Genomic DNA, 13,370 nt, shown 5'->3' on the forward strand with positions numbered 1-13,370 from the left:
GATCATTACATATTATTACACCCAAGTCCTGTTCCTCTTCCGAGCACAAAAGTTCTTCACCCCCTTGTACAAAAGTTCTTCACTGGATAAAATAGTAGCATACACACTACATTCATAAACCTCTTAAATTTCTGGTGCAGAGATATTACCAGGCCACCTAGTTTTAAGAAAACCTACAAAAACTCAATTTCCACAAACTATTGACTTCAAGAGCAATGTGAACAACTAGCTCACTTTTTCTCATTCTATACACAAAGGGCTTTAAAATTAATGAGGTATGTTTCATGCTGTGATAAACAGAATACACTTAAGCCACTTGTGGAAACAGTGAGCAATAAACCCACAAACACTAAAATTTCTCATTAGCAAAAACCTAAAAAAAACAACAACTGTCCTTTCAGGTACTCATAATTTTTTTTAAATGTGTATTTTCACTGCTTTTTGTAAATTTAATGCAGAGCAGCCAAGTTACCAAACTCTAAAAAGAAATTCCAGGCAATCCCACCTGGTGCATGATGGGACAAACAGCACTGATTTCAATGAATAATATATCTTATGATGTAAGCTTAAAACTAAGAATAGCCAAAAAATTTCCTTCCTAGAACTGAGTAACTTGGCAGCTCTACTGATAATGCTTTGTTTGATTACAAATATTAGCAAAATCTCTTATGCATTCAAAATCTAGCATTTCTATAAAGGCATATGAGTTTTCAGCAACTCCTTTTCACAACATTTAAGGACACCCTTCTATGATATTTTATTCTTTTATACTTATCTATTTTAAAATAATGTTCATTGCTTAGAGCTTGCTTTTTTACATAAAGTTATGTGGTAAGCAATAGCAACAAAAAAGGGTAAATTTTCATGAAACAATGCAACTCAATATTCATAAATAATATTCATCTAAGTGTTTGAGGTAAAAATTAAGGTGAATGCATATTTTTTTAAATCAAGTTTCCAAGCACTAGGTTCTACACTTTGATTTGCTATAAGAATCTTTGCAGACCTAAGCTGATCTAACATGCTTAAAATAAAAGATTCTGCCACAAACAAAAATCCAATAATCTCAAAAGCACAAGGTAAATTTCCAGGATAAAGTAAGGGATGGAACATAGTCAAGGAAATGAAGTTAGGAATTAATGAACTGGGCAGCTCCAAGGAATCTTGCCTTTTCCCTTCTAAAAATAATTGATTTCTGACAGTTTAGCTTGCTGCAAACTGGAACATAGACTGTTCACGATTTCACCAACCTTGGCAGCACCACAGAGGTCATAGCCCTAGACAGACAAACTGTTCCTTGGCATATTAGTCACACAAGCTTTTGTTCAAGATCAAGCATGCATGTCCTTTCTTTTCACCTGTTTCCCCTTCAGTGTATTATGTATTATATAATAAAACACTAGAGGGCATTCATCAAATATACTACATAATTACCTGAGTGTTCCAATACATATTATTTTTGTAGCAGTATACAATAAATTCAAAAGAAATTATACAAAATTTAAATATGTATTAACATCAGTGAACAAAGGTAAACAGATGTTTCTTCAAATACAAGTCAGAAAAATTACAGATCTCATTAACAAAACCAACCACCAGTAGTGAGAATCAAGTTTATTTTTTTTATTTAAAATATTTATATACCGCACATCCCAAAATCTGTGCGGAGTACATAAAAGGTCACATCTGACAACATACTTAATAATCATCAAATCTTTTTTTCCTTTTTTTTTTTAAATGCCTCTTTGAAATAACATGCCTTCATGCATTTCCTAAATCTTAAAAATGACTCTTCATAGTGAATAGATGCAGCGGCACAAAACACTGCATAACCTGTCTAAAATTTGTCGCAGAGAGGAAAACTTTGAAGTCTCAACATCAGCTGTATTTTTAAAAATACCGTCTTCACAACCATGGTAATATGATTCCTAAAAGACAAAGACGAGTCCAATAATACTCCTAAACTATTAATCGCAGTCTGAATGGGAATCTGCATCATCATGTAGAAAAATAGAGGGAGCTCCAGTCATTCCAAAAGCAGAATCTTGGTCTTTGGCACATTCACGTTCAAACAGTTTGACGTCAACCAATCTGAGATAGCCGTTAAATAAGATGACAATAATCGAAAACCCTGATTATAATCATCTGGAAATTTAAATAAAAACTGTAAATCAGCATACAGCTGATATTTAACCCAAAGATCAGATAACAACCTACCAACTGGTGCCATAAATAAATTAAACAAGATGGCTGATAGGGAAGAATCCTGTGGAACTCCAATGGTTGTAAGGAAAAAAAAAGATGATTTTTCACTACCTTTTGAAATACAGAAACTCCGATTTGCAAGAAATGACTTAAACCATTTTAGCATTTTTCCAAAAATTCAAAAAGAACGCAGCTGATCCAATAACACTCTATGATTTACTGAGTCATATGCAGAAGCCACATCAAGCAATATCAACAAATACCACTTTTCAACATAGTGAGAACTAAAGAAGTAGAATTTTACCATACGACATTTTTTTTTTTTAAATCTATGTTATCAGTATTCTAGTAGTAGTGAAAATGTGATGTTGCAGCCTGAAATTTGAAAAGGACTTTCCAATCAAGATTCAGTTTATTTAAATGCACATCAGATCTTAAGAGAAAAAACATCTATGCAGTTTAGAAAGTTAAAATAATAGGGGGAATGTTACTCACAGAAGACAAAGTTCTGACAGATCAACAAAAAGAAAACACAAAAGAGACAAAAAAATATTGCTTCTAATACGAGGGGCATGCTATAATTTATCTACCTGAGTATGAACGAAAGTAACATGTTGAATCAAGTCTGTGCATGTTATGACATGTCTCAAGGTTACTCATGCACAGTTGCCACTCGGTGTGAGTCTAACATTCAAAGAGACAGGATGTCAGGAGAGTCCTTGTGTGAATCAAGTAGGAAACTGCTAGATTTGGAGCACCGATCATTGACAACATTTCTCACAAAAGAAGGTAAAAAGTCAAAGAAGATACATCAACACATGACTGCAGTTTAAATTAAGTCTGTCCCATCATCCTACAAAGTAAAATTTTGGAGCAAGCAATTTAAGTGGGTAGAGCGTAGAGAATGACATGGGGACAATTTTTTCTCCGTCCCTGTGGGAACACATTTTCCCATCACGTCCCAGCGAGTTCTTTTCCTGTCCCTGTCCCATTCCTGCAAGCTCGGGCCTCATCTGCATAAGCCTCAAACACTTTAAAGTCATAAGTGTCCGAGGCTTTTGCAGTTAAGGCAGAGCTTAAAGGAATGGGGCAGTGACAAGGACAGTGACAACACTCATGGGAATGGGACAGGGAAATTGAGTTCCTGCGGGGATGGGGAAAAATTTGTCCCCATGTCATTCTCTAGTAGAGAGTTCATTGAAGATGACCCTCACACTGGACAGCCTGTGGAAGCAACTTCCACAGAAATGTGCAAAAATTTGAGGATTTAATTTTGTCTGACAGACGAATAAAGGTTTCCTGAATAGCTAAAGAAATGAGCATTTCGGCAGGTACAGTTTGGAAAATAATTCATGAAAAGTTGGGTATGCCCAAGGTTAGAGTATGATGGATTCCAAGAATGCTGAAGCCATGTCAGAAGGCCACGAGGATCCAGTGCTGTCAGGAGAAATTTGGAGATTCTCCAAGAAGACCCAGTTAATTTTTTTTCATCATTTAGTGGTTGAAGATGAGACTTGGATCTATCACAGAGATCCTGAGTTCAAAATGGAGTCAATGCAGTGGAAGCACAAGTCATCCCCTACCCCAAAAAAGTTCAAGACAGAAAAATCTGCAGGTAAAGTCAACTGTCTTCTGGAGCTCATGCCACACAAGCTATCCATAAATGGGGAGTGTTATGCTAACAAAATGATCGCTTTGCGGGAGTCAGGCATATGGTGTAGCAAAGTAGAAGGAACAGAGTCTGGAACTGGCTGTAGAGGAGAAGGGTACAGATTAGACAAACTTAACCGATGAGCGGAGTGCCCAAGGAGGAATGTGAGGAGAGATGAGAGAAGCGAGATACTGAAAAGCTGAAGAGCAAATAAACTTGTAGGTCAGTAAGAGGAGTTTGAACTGTATGCAGAAATGGATAGGGAGTCAATGAAGTGACTTGAGGAGAGGAGTAATATGGGCATAGTGACATCAGTGGAATATGAGGAGTTCAGCAGAGTTTTGAACAGACTAAAAGGGAGAGAGATGGTTTAGTGGAAGGCCAGTAATAAGCAGTTTGCAGTAATCTAAGCAAGAGGTGATGAGGGTATGGATGACGGCCTTGGCAGTGTGCTCAGATTTCAGGTGTAATGAGAGAGAGATCTGTGTGTCAGTGGCTTCGAGGTGATACTGAAGCCATGGGAAGAAATCAAAGCACCAAAGGAAACGTGTAGATGGGGAAAAAAAAGTGGTCCCAGTTACACCGACTGACGGCAGGATGACGGTGGAGGAGGATCCACCATAGCATACACTAAAGGTATAATGAGAAAGATAGAAAGATAACCATGTGATAAGAGAGCTCTAAAATCCAAGCAAGGACAGCGTATTGATGAGTAGGTGGTGATTATCATGTCAAAAGCTTTGATTAGATCCAGAAGGATGAGGACAGAGTAGAGGTCTTTGAATTATCCAGGAGCAGGTCATTGCAGACTTTCATAAGGGCAGTTTCTGTAGAATGACGAGGGTGAGAACCCGAATGAAGTGGATCAAGGATAACTTGAGATGAAAGTCAAAACAGCAGCGGTGAACAGCACGTTCAAGTAGTTTAGATAAGACGTGGAGGAGGGAGACAGGACAATAGTTGGAAGGGCAGGTATGGTCCAGTGAGGATTTTTTGAGGAGTGATATAATGGCATGTTTGAAGGTGCCAGGTACAGTTGCGGTGAAGAGTGATGTTGAGGATATAGCAGATAGATGGGATGACAATAGGAAAGATAGTGTTAAGTAGATGGGTGGGGAGATTTTGGATGAGGAAGAAAATGTGCAGTTTCCTCCTCAGGAATTTCAAGAAAGGAAGATAAAGTGGCAAGGGATAAGGAGGGGATGGTAGAGCAGGCTGGGGAGGTGGTTCAATTGAAAACACAAGGTTAATTTTGTTAATTTTCTAGAAGTAGGGAGATCCTGGATTTTCTACAAGGAGAACTGTTCTAGCTGTTGGTAATGGGATGGGGCCATACTGGACTTAATACTTACAAACTTAATACTTAATACTCACATGGGATGGGGCCATACTGGACTTAATGCTTACAAACAGGAAAAGTGTTTCTGATGTTACTGTGGTTGATCATCTGTGCTCTGAGGGGGTGGGGGGATCACTGGTGCTACCACCCTGCAACCCCTGGAGTTTAAAGGTAGATTCATGGCTGCACTTTGCCGGGGACAGATTTTCAACATTTCCCAGCTCCAAATAGGATTTTTTGACCTGGAACTCCAGCCATCTAGGTCCCCAAACCTCCAGAGGGACCAAAGGAGACCAAGTCAGTGGCTTCCACCCCCTCTCAAATGCTGTGTGGACCACGAGACAAGGATGGTCTTTGGGCAAGCAGCAAATGCAAACCTGGCATGAATCCTGGATATCTTGGCCTGAGGAATCCATTTGGAATGATTTTGAGCCAAACTGAGGTATTTTGAGGCAGATAGAGGATTTTATTGTAAAATTGGGAAATCCAAGATGACCACCTCAGCAGTGATTCTAATGGAAAAAAAAGACTCATGGGAGCTACATAAAGAGTCAAAAAATTATGGGAATGAGATTTTAGAGGTGGGGGGACCTGTCCCTAGCTACAGAAGTCATCAAAACACATTTTTTGAGAAACCCCCCCCTGATTTTTCTCATAGGCTATTACAGCCTGTACTCGCTGTGCCATGCAGGTGCTGGGAACTGCCTAGGTTGAAACTGCAGCCAGAGAAATTAGAAGGTTTCTGCCTTAGACAAGCCTAGAAAATGGACAGCTTGCTTCTTCAGACTGGCCCTCAGTCCTACCGGCAGGACTGAAATCTCAAACCCCCATTGGAACTCATGCTCAGAGTCAGGGGAAGGAAACCATGGGGCTACTCAGCCTGCAGACAAAACCTGGAGTGAGCCTTGCTCCCAAGGGAACAGTCCCTGAGCTCCAGGACTGTTAGTGCAGGCTGGCCAAGCAAGTACCCTGCAAATCAGGTAGCCTCTTGTCTATAGACCTCTGTCCTCAGTGTCTGTGGCCTTTGTAGCTAGAGATGTCCTGCAACCAGGATCCTCTGTAGCACCGAAAAGTCTCATGATCAGATAAAAAGCCAAAATTAAAGGAAAAATAAACATGAGCAAAACAGACAAGCCCCTACCATCTCACATGTAGAGAGAAAAACTGAAGAATTACAGGGCAGCCCATAGTGATGGGAAGCAGAACAGAAAAATGTAAATGAGATTCTCCACACCAGATCTCGCAATTAGAAGGACACTACCCACAGGTTCAAGACTGATGTTCCTATTGCACTAGGGACGTAAGAATATCTGCCTGCTGTCCCTGGATAACACCTGTTACGGTAAGTAACTGTGCTTTATCCCAGGACAAGCAGGCAGCATATTCTTAACACATGGGTGACCTCCAAGCTAACAAAGAGGGAGGGGGGATGGTTGGCCATTAGGAAAATAAATTTTGTAACACAGATTGGCCGAAGTGTCCATCCCGTCTGGAGAACGCATCCAGACAGTAGTGAGTAGTGAACGTGTGAACTGAGGACCAAGTGGCTGCCTTGCAGATTTCCTCTATGGGCGTGGAACGGAGAAAAGCTACAGAAGCAGCCATAGCTCGGACTCTGTGGGCCGTGACAGCTCCTTCCAGTGAGAGACCGGCCCGAGCATAGCAGAATGCAATACAGGCAGCAAGCCAATTTGAAAGTGTCCGTTTGGAGACAGGACGACCCAAACGGTTGGGATCGAAAGACAAAAATAGCTGAGGGGATGTTCGGTGAGCTCTGGTACGATCAAGGTAGTAAGCAAGGGCCCGCATTACAATCCAGCGTGTGCAACGCCTGTTCCCCAGGATGCGAGTGAGGCTTAGGGAAGAAGACGGGCAACACAATGGACTGGTTGAGGATGAAAAGCCGAGACCACCTGGGAAGGAATTTAGGGTGGGTACGCAGAACAACCTTGTCATAGGTGAAAAACAGTGAACGGTGGGGTGGGTCAGCAACCAGTGCATGCAGTTCGCTAACCTCCTGGCAGAGGTGATGGCAATTAGGAAAAGCACCATTCCAGGTAAGAAGCCAGAGCGAAGTTGTGGCAAGAGGCTCAAACGGAGGTTTCATGAGTGCTGAGAGAACCACATTCAGGTCCCAGACGACAGGAGGAGGCTTGAGAGGCGGTTTGATATTGAAGAGGACCTCTCATAAATCTGGAAACCAGAGGATGAGCCGTGAGGGGTTTTCCGAGAATAGGCTCATGAAACGCAGTGATGGCACTGAGGTGGACTCTGATGGAGGTAGACTTGAGGCCAGCATGGACAGCGAGAGCAGATAATCCAATACAAGGTCCACCGCTAGAGAGGTGGGTTCCTGATGATGCCGGAGACACCACGAGGAGAATCTGGTCCACTTCTGATGGTAACCATTGGAGAGTGGCCGGTTACCTGGAGGCGTCCAAAAATGAGGCGGACCGGTTGAGATAGAATCTCCGGAGAGGTCAGCCCGAGAGAAACCAAGCTGTCAGGTGGAGTAGAAGACAGATTGGATGCAGTAGAGACGATGCTGCTGTGTAAGTAGAGTAGGAAACACAGGGAAGAGGAATGGGCTCCCTGGAGCTGAGTTGGAGCAGGAGGGAGAACCAGTGTTGACGAGGCCACCGAGGGGCGATGAGAATCATGTGGCGTTGTCCTTGCGGAGCTTGGACAGGGTCCGCAACAATCAGAGGAAGTGGAGGAAGGCATACAGGAATCGATCCCTCCAATCGAGTAGGAATGCATCCGGGGCCAGACGGTGATGGAGAGAAGAGTCTGGAGCAGAAGAGGGGGCAGCTGATGATTGTGAGGTGCTGCAAAGAGGTCCACCTGCGGAGTGCCCCATCGAGCAAAGATGGAGAGTAGAGTCGGAGGATCCAACGTCCACTTCGTGAGGTTGAAGGATGCGGCTGAGGTTGTCGGCCAGGGAGTTCTGTTCGCCCTGGATATAGACCGCTTTGAGGAAGAGATTGCGGTCCGTGGCCCAGGTCCAGATGCGTAGAGCCTCCAAACAAAGGGTGCGAGATCCGGTGCCGCCTTGCTTGTTGATGTAGTACATGGCGACCTGATTGTCTGTGCACAGGAGGAGAACCTGAGGGCAGAGAAGATGTTGGAAAGCCTTGAGGGCGTAGAACATGCTCTAGTTCCAGAAATTTATGTGATGACGACGCTCCTGTGGGGTCCAAAGTCCCTGGGTGCGTAGAATCTCCCAGGTGAGCTCCCCACGCATAGGGGGATGCATCCGTGGTGATGATCATAGAGTGAGGGGGTAGATGAAAAAGAAGACCCCTGGAAAGATTTGAGGAGTTCAACCACCATTGGAGAGATTGCTGAAGAGATGATGTCATACAGAGATGGGATGAGAAAGAAGATCCGTAGTCTGTGACCATTGGTTGGCGAGGGTCCACTGAGGTGTGCGAAGGTGGAGACGTGCCAGAGGAAGGACATGCACCGTCGAGGCCATGTGACCCAGGAGGACCAGCATCTGACGGCAGTGAATGGAGGGATGCAGAAGCACCTGACGACAGAGGTAGAGCATGGTTCGCTGACGATCGGAGGGGGAGAAAAGCCCTCATTAGGTGGTTGTCCAGAACTGCGCCAAATGAACTGAAGTACGCTGGGTGGGAATCAATTGCGACTTGGGGTAATTGATCTCGAACCCAGGAGGTGGAGGAGAGAGATGGTGTGATGAGTAGCCTGTAGCACAAGTTTGAGACGTAGGTGCTTTCACCAACCAATTCGTCCAAATAGGGGAACACCTGGAGGTTGTGAGACCTGAAAAGGCCGCCACTACTATAAGGCACTTGGTGAAGACCCTGGGTGAGGAAGCGAGGCCGAACGGTAGCACCTTGTACTGATAGTGGTGGTGCAGCACCTGGAACCGCAGGTAGCGGCGAGAATTTCTGATTGATGGAGAGTGAGTGTAGGCCTCTTTGAGGTCCAGGGAACATAGCCAGTCCGTGATGAGCAAGAAGAGGGTAGAGTGTGGCAAGGGAGAGCATTCTGAACTTCTCCTTGACCAGGCACATTGTTGAGGTCCCTGAGATCGAGAATGGGACGGAGGTCTCCCGTCTTTTTGGGAACCAGGAAGTAGCGGGAGTAGAATCCCTGACCCCTTTGATCTGGAGGTACTTCTTCGATGGCATTGAGAAGAAGGAGGGATTGAACCTCCCTCAGGAGGAGGGGGGTTTGAGATGAGTGTGAAGCAGACTCTACGGGAAGGTTGTCCGGTGGAAGAGTCTGGAAGTTGAGAGAGTAGCCGTGGCGGGATGATGTTGAGGACCCACTGGTCCGATGTGATGACCTCCCAACGGCTGTAGAATATGGTGAGACGACCTCCGATTGGTTGTGGAAGAGGTAGCGAAGGTGGATGACTGGCTATGCCCTGGAGAGAAGAGTCAAAAGGGCTGGGATTGCTTAGCAGGCTGAAGAGGCTTGGAGGGTTGAGTGGCCTGAGACCGAGCCTGTGCATGGTGTTGCTGTTGACGGGGCCGCCGAGGTTGTTGAGGAGGCGGATTGAGTGGCCTGGCTGAGAACCTGCGCTGATAAGATGACTGAGGTCGATAAGGTCGGGCAGGCGGAGCCTTCTTTTTTGGTTTGATCAGGGTGTCCCACCTTGTTTCATGGGCGGAGAGTTTCTGGGTGGTGGAATCCAGTGACTCTCCAAAAAGTTCATCCCCGAGACAGGGGGCATTGGCTAGACGGTCCTGGTGGTTGATGTCCAGGTCGGAGACTCTCAGCCAGGCCAAGCGGCGCAATGGCAACGGCCATGGCAGAGGCACGGGAGGTGAGCTCGAAGGATGTCGTATATCGAGCGGACCATAAACTTGCGCAGCTGAAGAAGGCCAGAGATGTGCTGTTGGAACAGTGGGACCTTGCGCTCCGGCAGGTACTTTTTGAAGGGCAGACAGCTGTTGGACTAAATGTTTCATATAGAACGAAAAATGAAACGAATAGTTGTTCGCTCCTGTTGGCCAGCATGGCATTCTGGTAGAGCCTCTTGCCAAACTTGTCCATGGTCTTACCCTCTCTGCCAGGAGGGGTAGATGCATAGACACTGGAGCCCTGAGTCTTTTTCAAGGATGGATTCAACAAGAAGGGACTCATGGGGCAATTGAGATTTGTCGAACCCCGGAATAGGTATGACTCGATAAAGGTTGTCCAGCTTACGTGGAGCCCCCGGTACCGTAAGGGATTTTCTAAGTTTTTGTAAAAGGTCTCCCGTAGGATGTCATGTACGGGGAGCTTGAGAACCTTTAGGAGCTGTTCGAAATCTAAAGCCTCCAGGAAGGCTTGAGACTTCTTTGAGTCAGATTCTAAAGGAAGGGACAGGGCTGCAGACATTTCCCTCAGAAATTTAGAAAACGAGGACTGCTCCGGTTTGGAGGTGGCATCGGGTGCCGACGGGTCCTCCTCAGATGAGGAGGGATCCTCCTCGGTACCGAGAGGTGTTTCCTCCCATAAGTCAGGGTCCCGGACCTCTGGTGCATGTCGAGACACCGGGGTGGAAGGTGAGGTATGGCGAGTCTTGGATAAAGATTTTCCAGAACGCACCGAAACGGTACCAGGAGAGGAAGACCGGCGTCGATCCCGGTCCCGGGAAAGAATGACGCACTGCTTGGTGCCGAGGAGGATCCGATGTGGTATGGGAGTGCACCACTGGATGGGCATGAAGCTGCTCAGCCGAAAGAATCGGCATGGAAGTATTGATGGGTACCGCAGGGGTGGATACCGGGGGCTCGGTACGGGGCTCGGGGCCGGTCTGGTACCGGAAGGAGCGGTGCCAGGATAGTGGGCAACAGGTGTTTGAGCTGTTGCTGTAATTGTTCCTGGAGTTGAGCCTTTAAGATGGCCGAGATACGGTCATCTAGGGGTGGCATCGGAACCGCTTTCTTTTTCTTCGGTTCCTTAGATGCCGCTCCACGCCCCGGGCGATGAGGAGGCCGATGACGGAGGCACTCACCGAGATCGGGGCGGAGCGTTTGCGGGACCGGTGCGATGCCGGCAAGGTTGGTGTCGCCACCGTAGTTGGAGGGCGCTCAAGGGAAGAGGAAGGCTTCTTAGCCGGCTTACCTGGCGCCAGAGACGCCGATGTGGGGTCGGGCGGTGTCGAGGTAGACGGTGCCGATTTCTGAAGTACCGTTGTCGATGTTCGAGGAGGTCCATCGCCAACCCGGTGCCGAAGAGGAGAGTTTGTTGAATTCTTCGGTTTTTAAGGGTTCTCTTTTGAAGAGTGGCACAGCGGGTGCAGGAGTCCGCCCGATGCCTCCGGACCCAAACACTGCAAACACCAATTGTGTGGGTCAGTGAGGGAGATCGAGCGTGCACACCGCTGGCACTTTTTAAAACCGACCTGCGGGGGCATGAAGGGGAAAACGGCCTCCGCAAAAATCGAACCCCGAGGCCTGTATAATGGCAACAGGCCCCGCCGGGGCAAAACGAAAAAAGGGGAAAAAAAGCAAAGTTTTATTTTTACAAAACAAAGAAAAAAGAAACCCGAAGGCAAGGAAGATAAAAAAAAATGGAAAAAAGCGCGAGCAGGAAGGCAAAAAGTGGTTTCAACGGCCGTTGAAAAAACACACGCGTCTTCTTCGCTCCGCGGAAACGAAGATAACTGGGGACCACGGCACTCCTCCGTCGGGCGGGAAGGCACTCGCGCACGCGCGGTGCGGCCAACTAGAAACTTCTAGTTAAAAAGGTCCGTACCGAGGGCTCCGTCGGTGACGTCACCCATGTGTTAAGAATATGCTGCCTGCTTGTCCTGGGATAAAGATAGTTTTGTGCTTTGTAGGACAGTCTGTCTCTGCTGATCTGCTTCATTACTCCTGTAATAAAAGGAGTCTAGAATGTATTTCCTCCATAACTGGATGAGCTATAAAGTCCTTCCTTGTTGTTTCTGTGGCTCTGAGATTTCTGCATTGTCTTACTGTATTTCATCTGATTGGTTCTCCAAATGTTCAGAGAAATAGATGAAATACATAATGGAGACAAATACATAATGAAGGCTGTTTGATTTTCAACTAATCCTGAATAAATAAAGAGCCTGATTAAACCTCCTAGTTACTGAAATAGTCCTAGCTATCAATTCTGCACTTACCTCTGCAGCTAAATAGTTTCCTGTTGCCAGATGTTTAAATCTAAATAAGCTGTTCCACTGTCCTGCTCCTCCTCGACAAGGGTCATGATGTACAACCTGAAATGGAGTAATTACACAAAGTTAATATTACAAAAAGCCTACCTGTGCTTTTGGCAAGTTAATCAGCCAGAAATAAGTACATTTGCTTAGTTAAATAGTTGATTTTGTTGGAAGAAAAATCAGAGGTCCAAGTTCAATCATCTGATTACTTAAAAGCTTTTTGTATGCAATTAAGTGGAAGGCAAAAAACAAACAGTATCTGTAGGTAATTCTACAACATTGAAAAAATATTCCTTTCCAAACTTACAATTTGTAACCAGATCACCCTGCTGGATTACAATGGTTGCAGCAAATGCATTATATCAATCTATTAATTTACCCAGTTTACTTGTGGCAAGATTTAGGTTGAGCGCACTAGTCTTTTTTTGCCATTATATACCTTATTGCTCTGCACTAACTTGTGATATTTTTAGCATGTGAATTAAACACATTTAAGGAGTAATTTTGTAAAACTATACCTGTGAGATATGTATGAGGAGAGACTGGAAGCCCTGAATATGTATACCTTAGAGGAAAGGAGGTACAGGGGAGATATGATTCAGATATTCAAATACTTGAAGGGTATTAACGTAGAACAAAATCTTTTCCAGAGAAAGGAAAATGGTAAAATCAGAGGACATAATTTGAGGTTGAGGGGTGGTAGATTCAAGAGCAATGTTAGGCAATTCTACTTTACGGAGAGGGAGGTGGATGCCTGGAATACGCTCCCGAGAAAGGTGGTGGAGAGGAAAACGGTGACGGAGTTCAAAGAAGCATGGGATGAATACAGAGGATCTAGAATCAGAAAATAATATTGAATATTGAATTTCAAGTTTCAAGTTTATTAGTTTTTAATATCCCGATCATAAAACAAATATCTGACCGGTTAACAATAAAATTTTAAATAAAATAGTAAGAACTAGTAGATAGTGTATTAAAAAAGTTAGAGAAAACATTTAAAACATATACTGACAAACCTGACTGTG

At 44.9% G+C, this 13,370-nt stretch overlaps 1 protein-coding gene across 4 annotated transcripts in view; it reads right to left on the reverse strand.

Annotated features, from left to right (window-relative positions):
* The window catches only part of ITPR2 (inositol 1,4,5-trisphosphate receptor type 2), a 665,265-nt gene that overhangs the window by 509,779 nt on the left and 142,116 nt on the right, over positions 1 to 13,370 (reverse strand). For all 4 annotated transcript variants that reach the window (XM_033951965.1, XM_033951964.1, XM_033951967.1 and 1 more), the window contains exon 9: positions 12,307 to 12,402. In XM_033951965.1, coding sequence (XP_033807856.1) covers positions 12,307 to 12,402 — 96 coding nt within the window. The remainder of the gene's footprint in view (positions 1 to 12,306; positions 12,403 to 13,370) is intronic.

Source organism: Geotrypetes seraphini, chromosome 7, assembly GCF_902459505.1.
Source record: "Geotrypetes seraphini chromosome 7, aGeoSer1.1, whole genome shotgun sequence".
NCBI classification, from domain to species: Eukaryota; Metazoa; Chordata; class Amphibia; order Gymnophiona; family Dermophiidae; genus Geotrypetes; species Geotrypetes seraphini.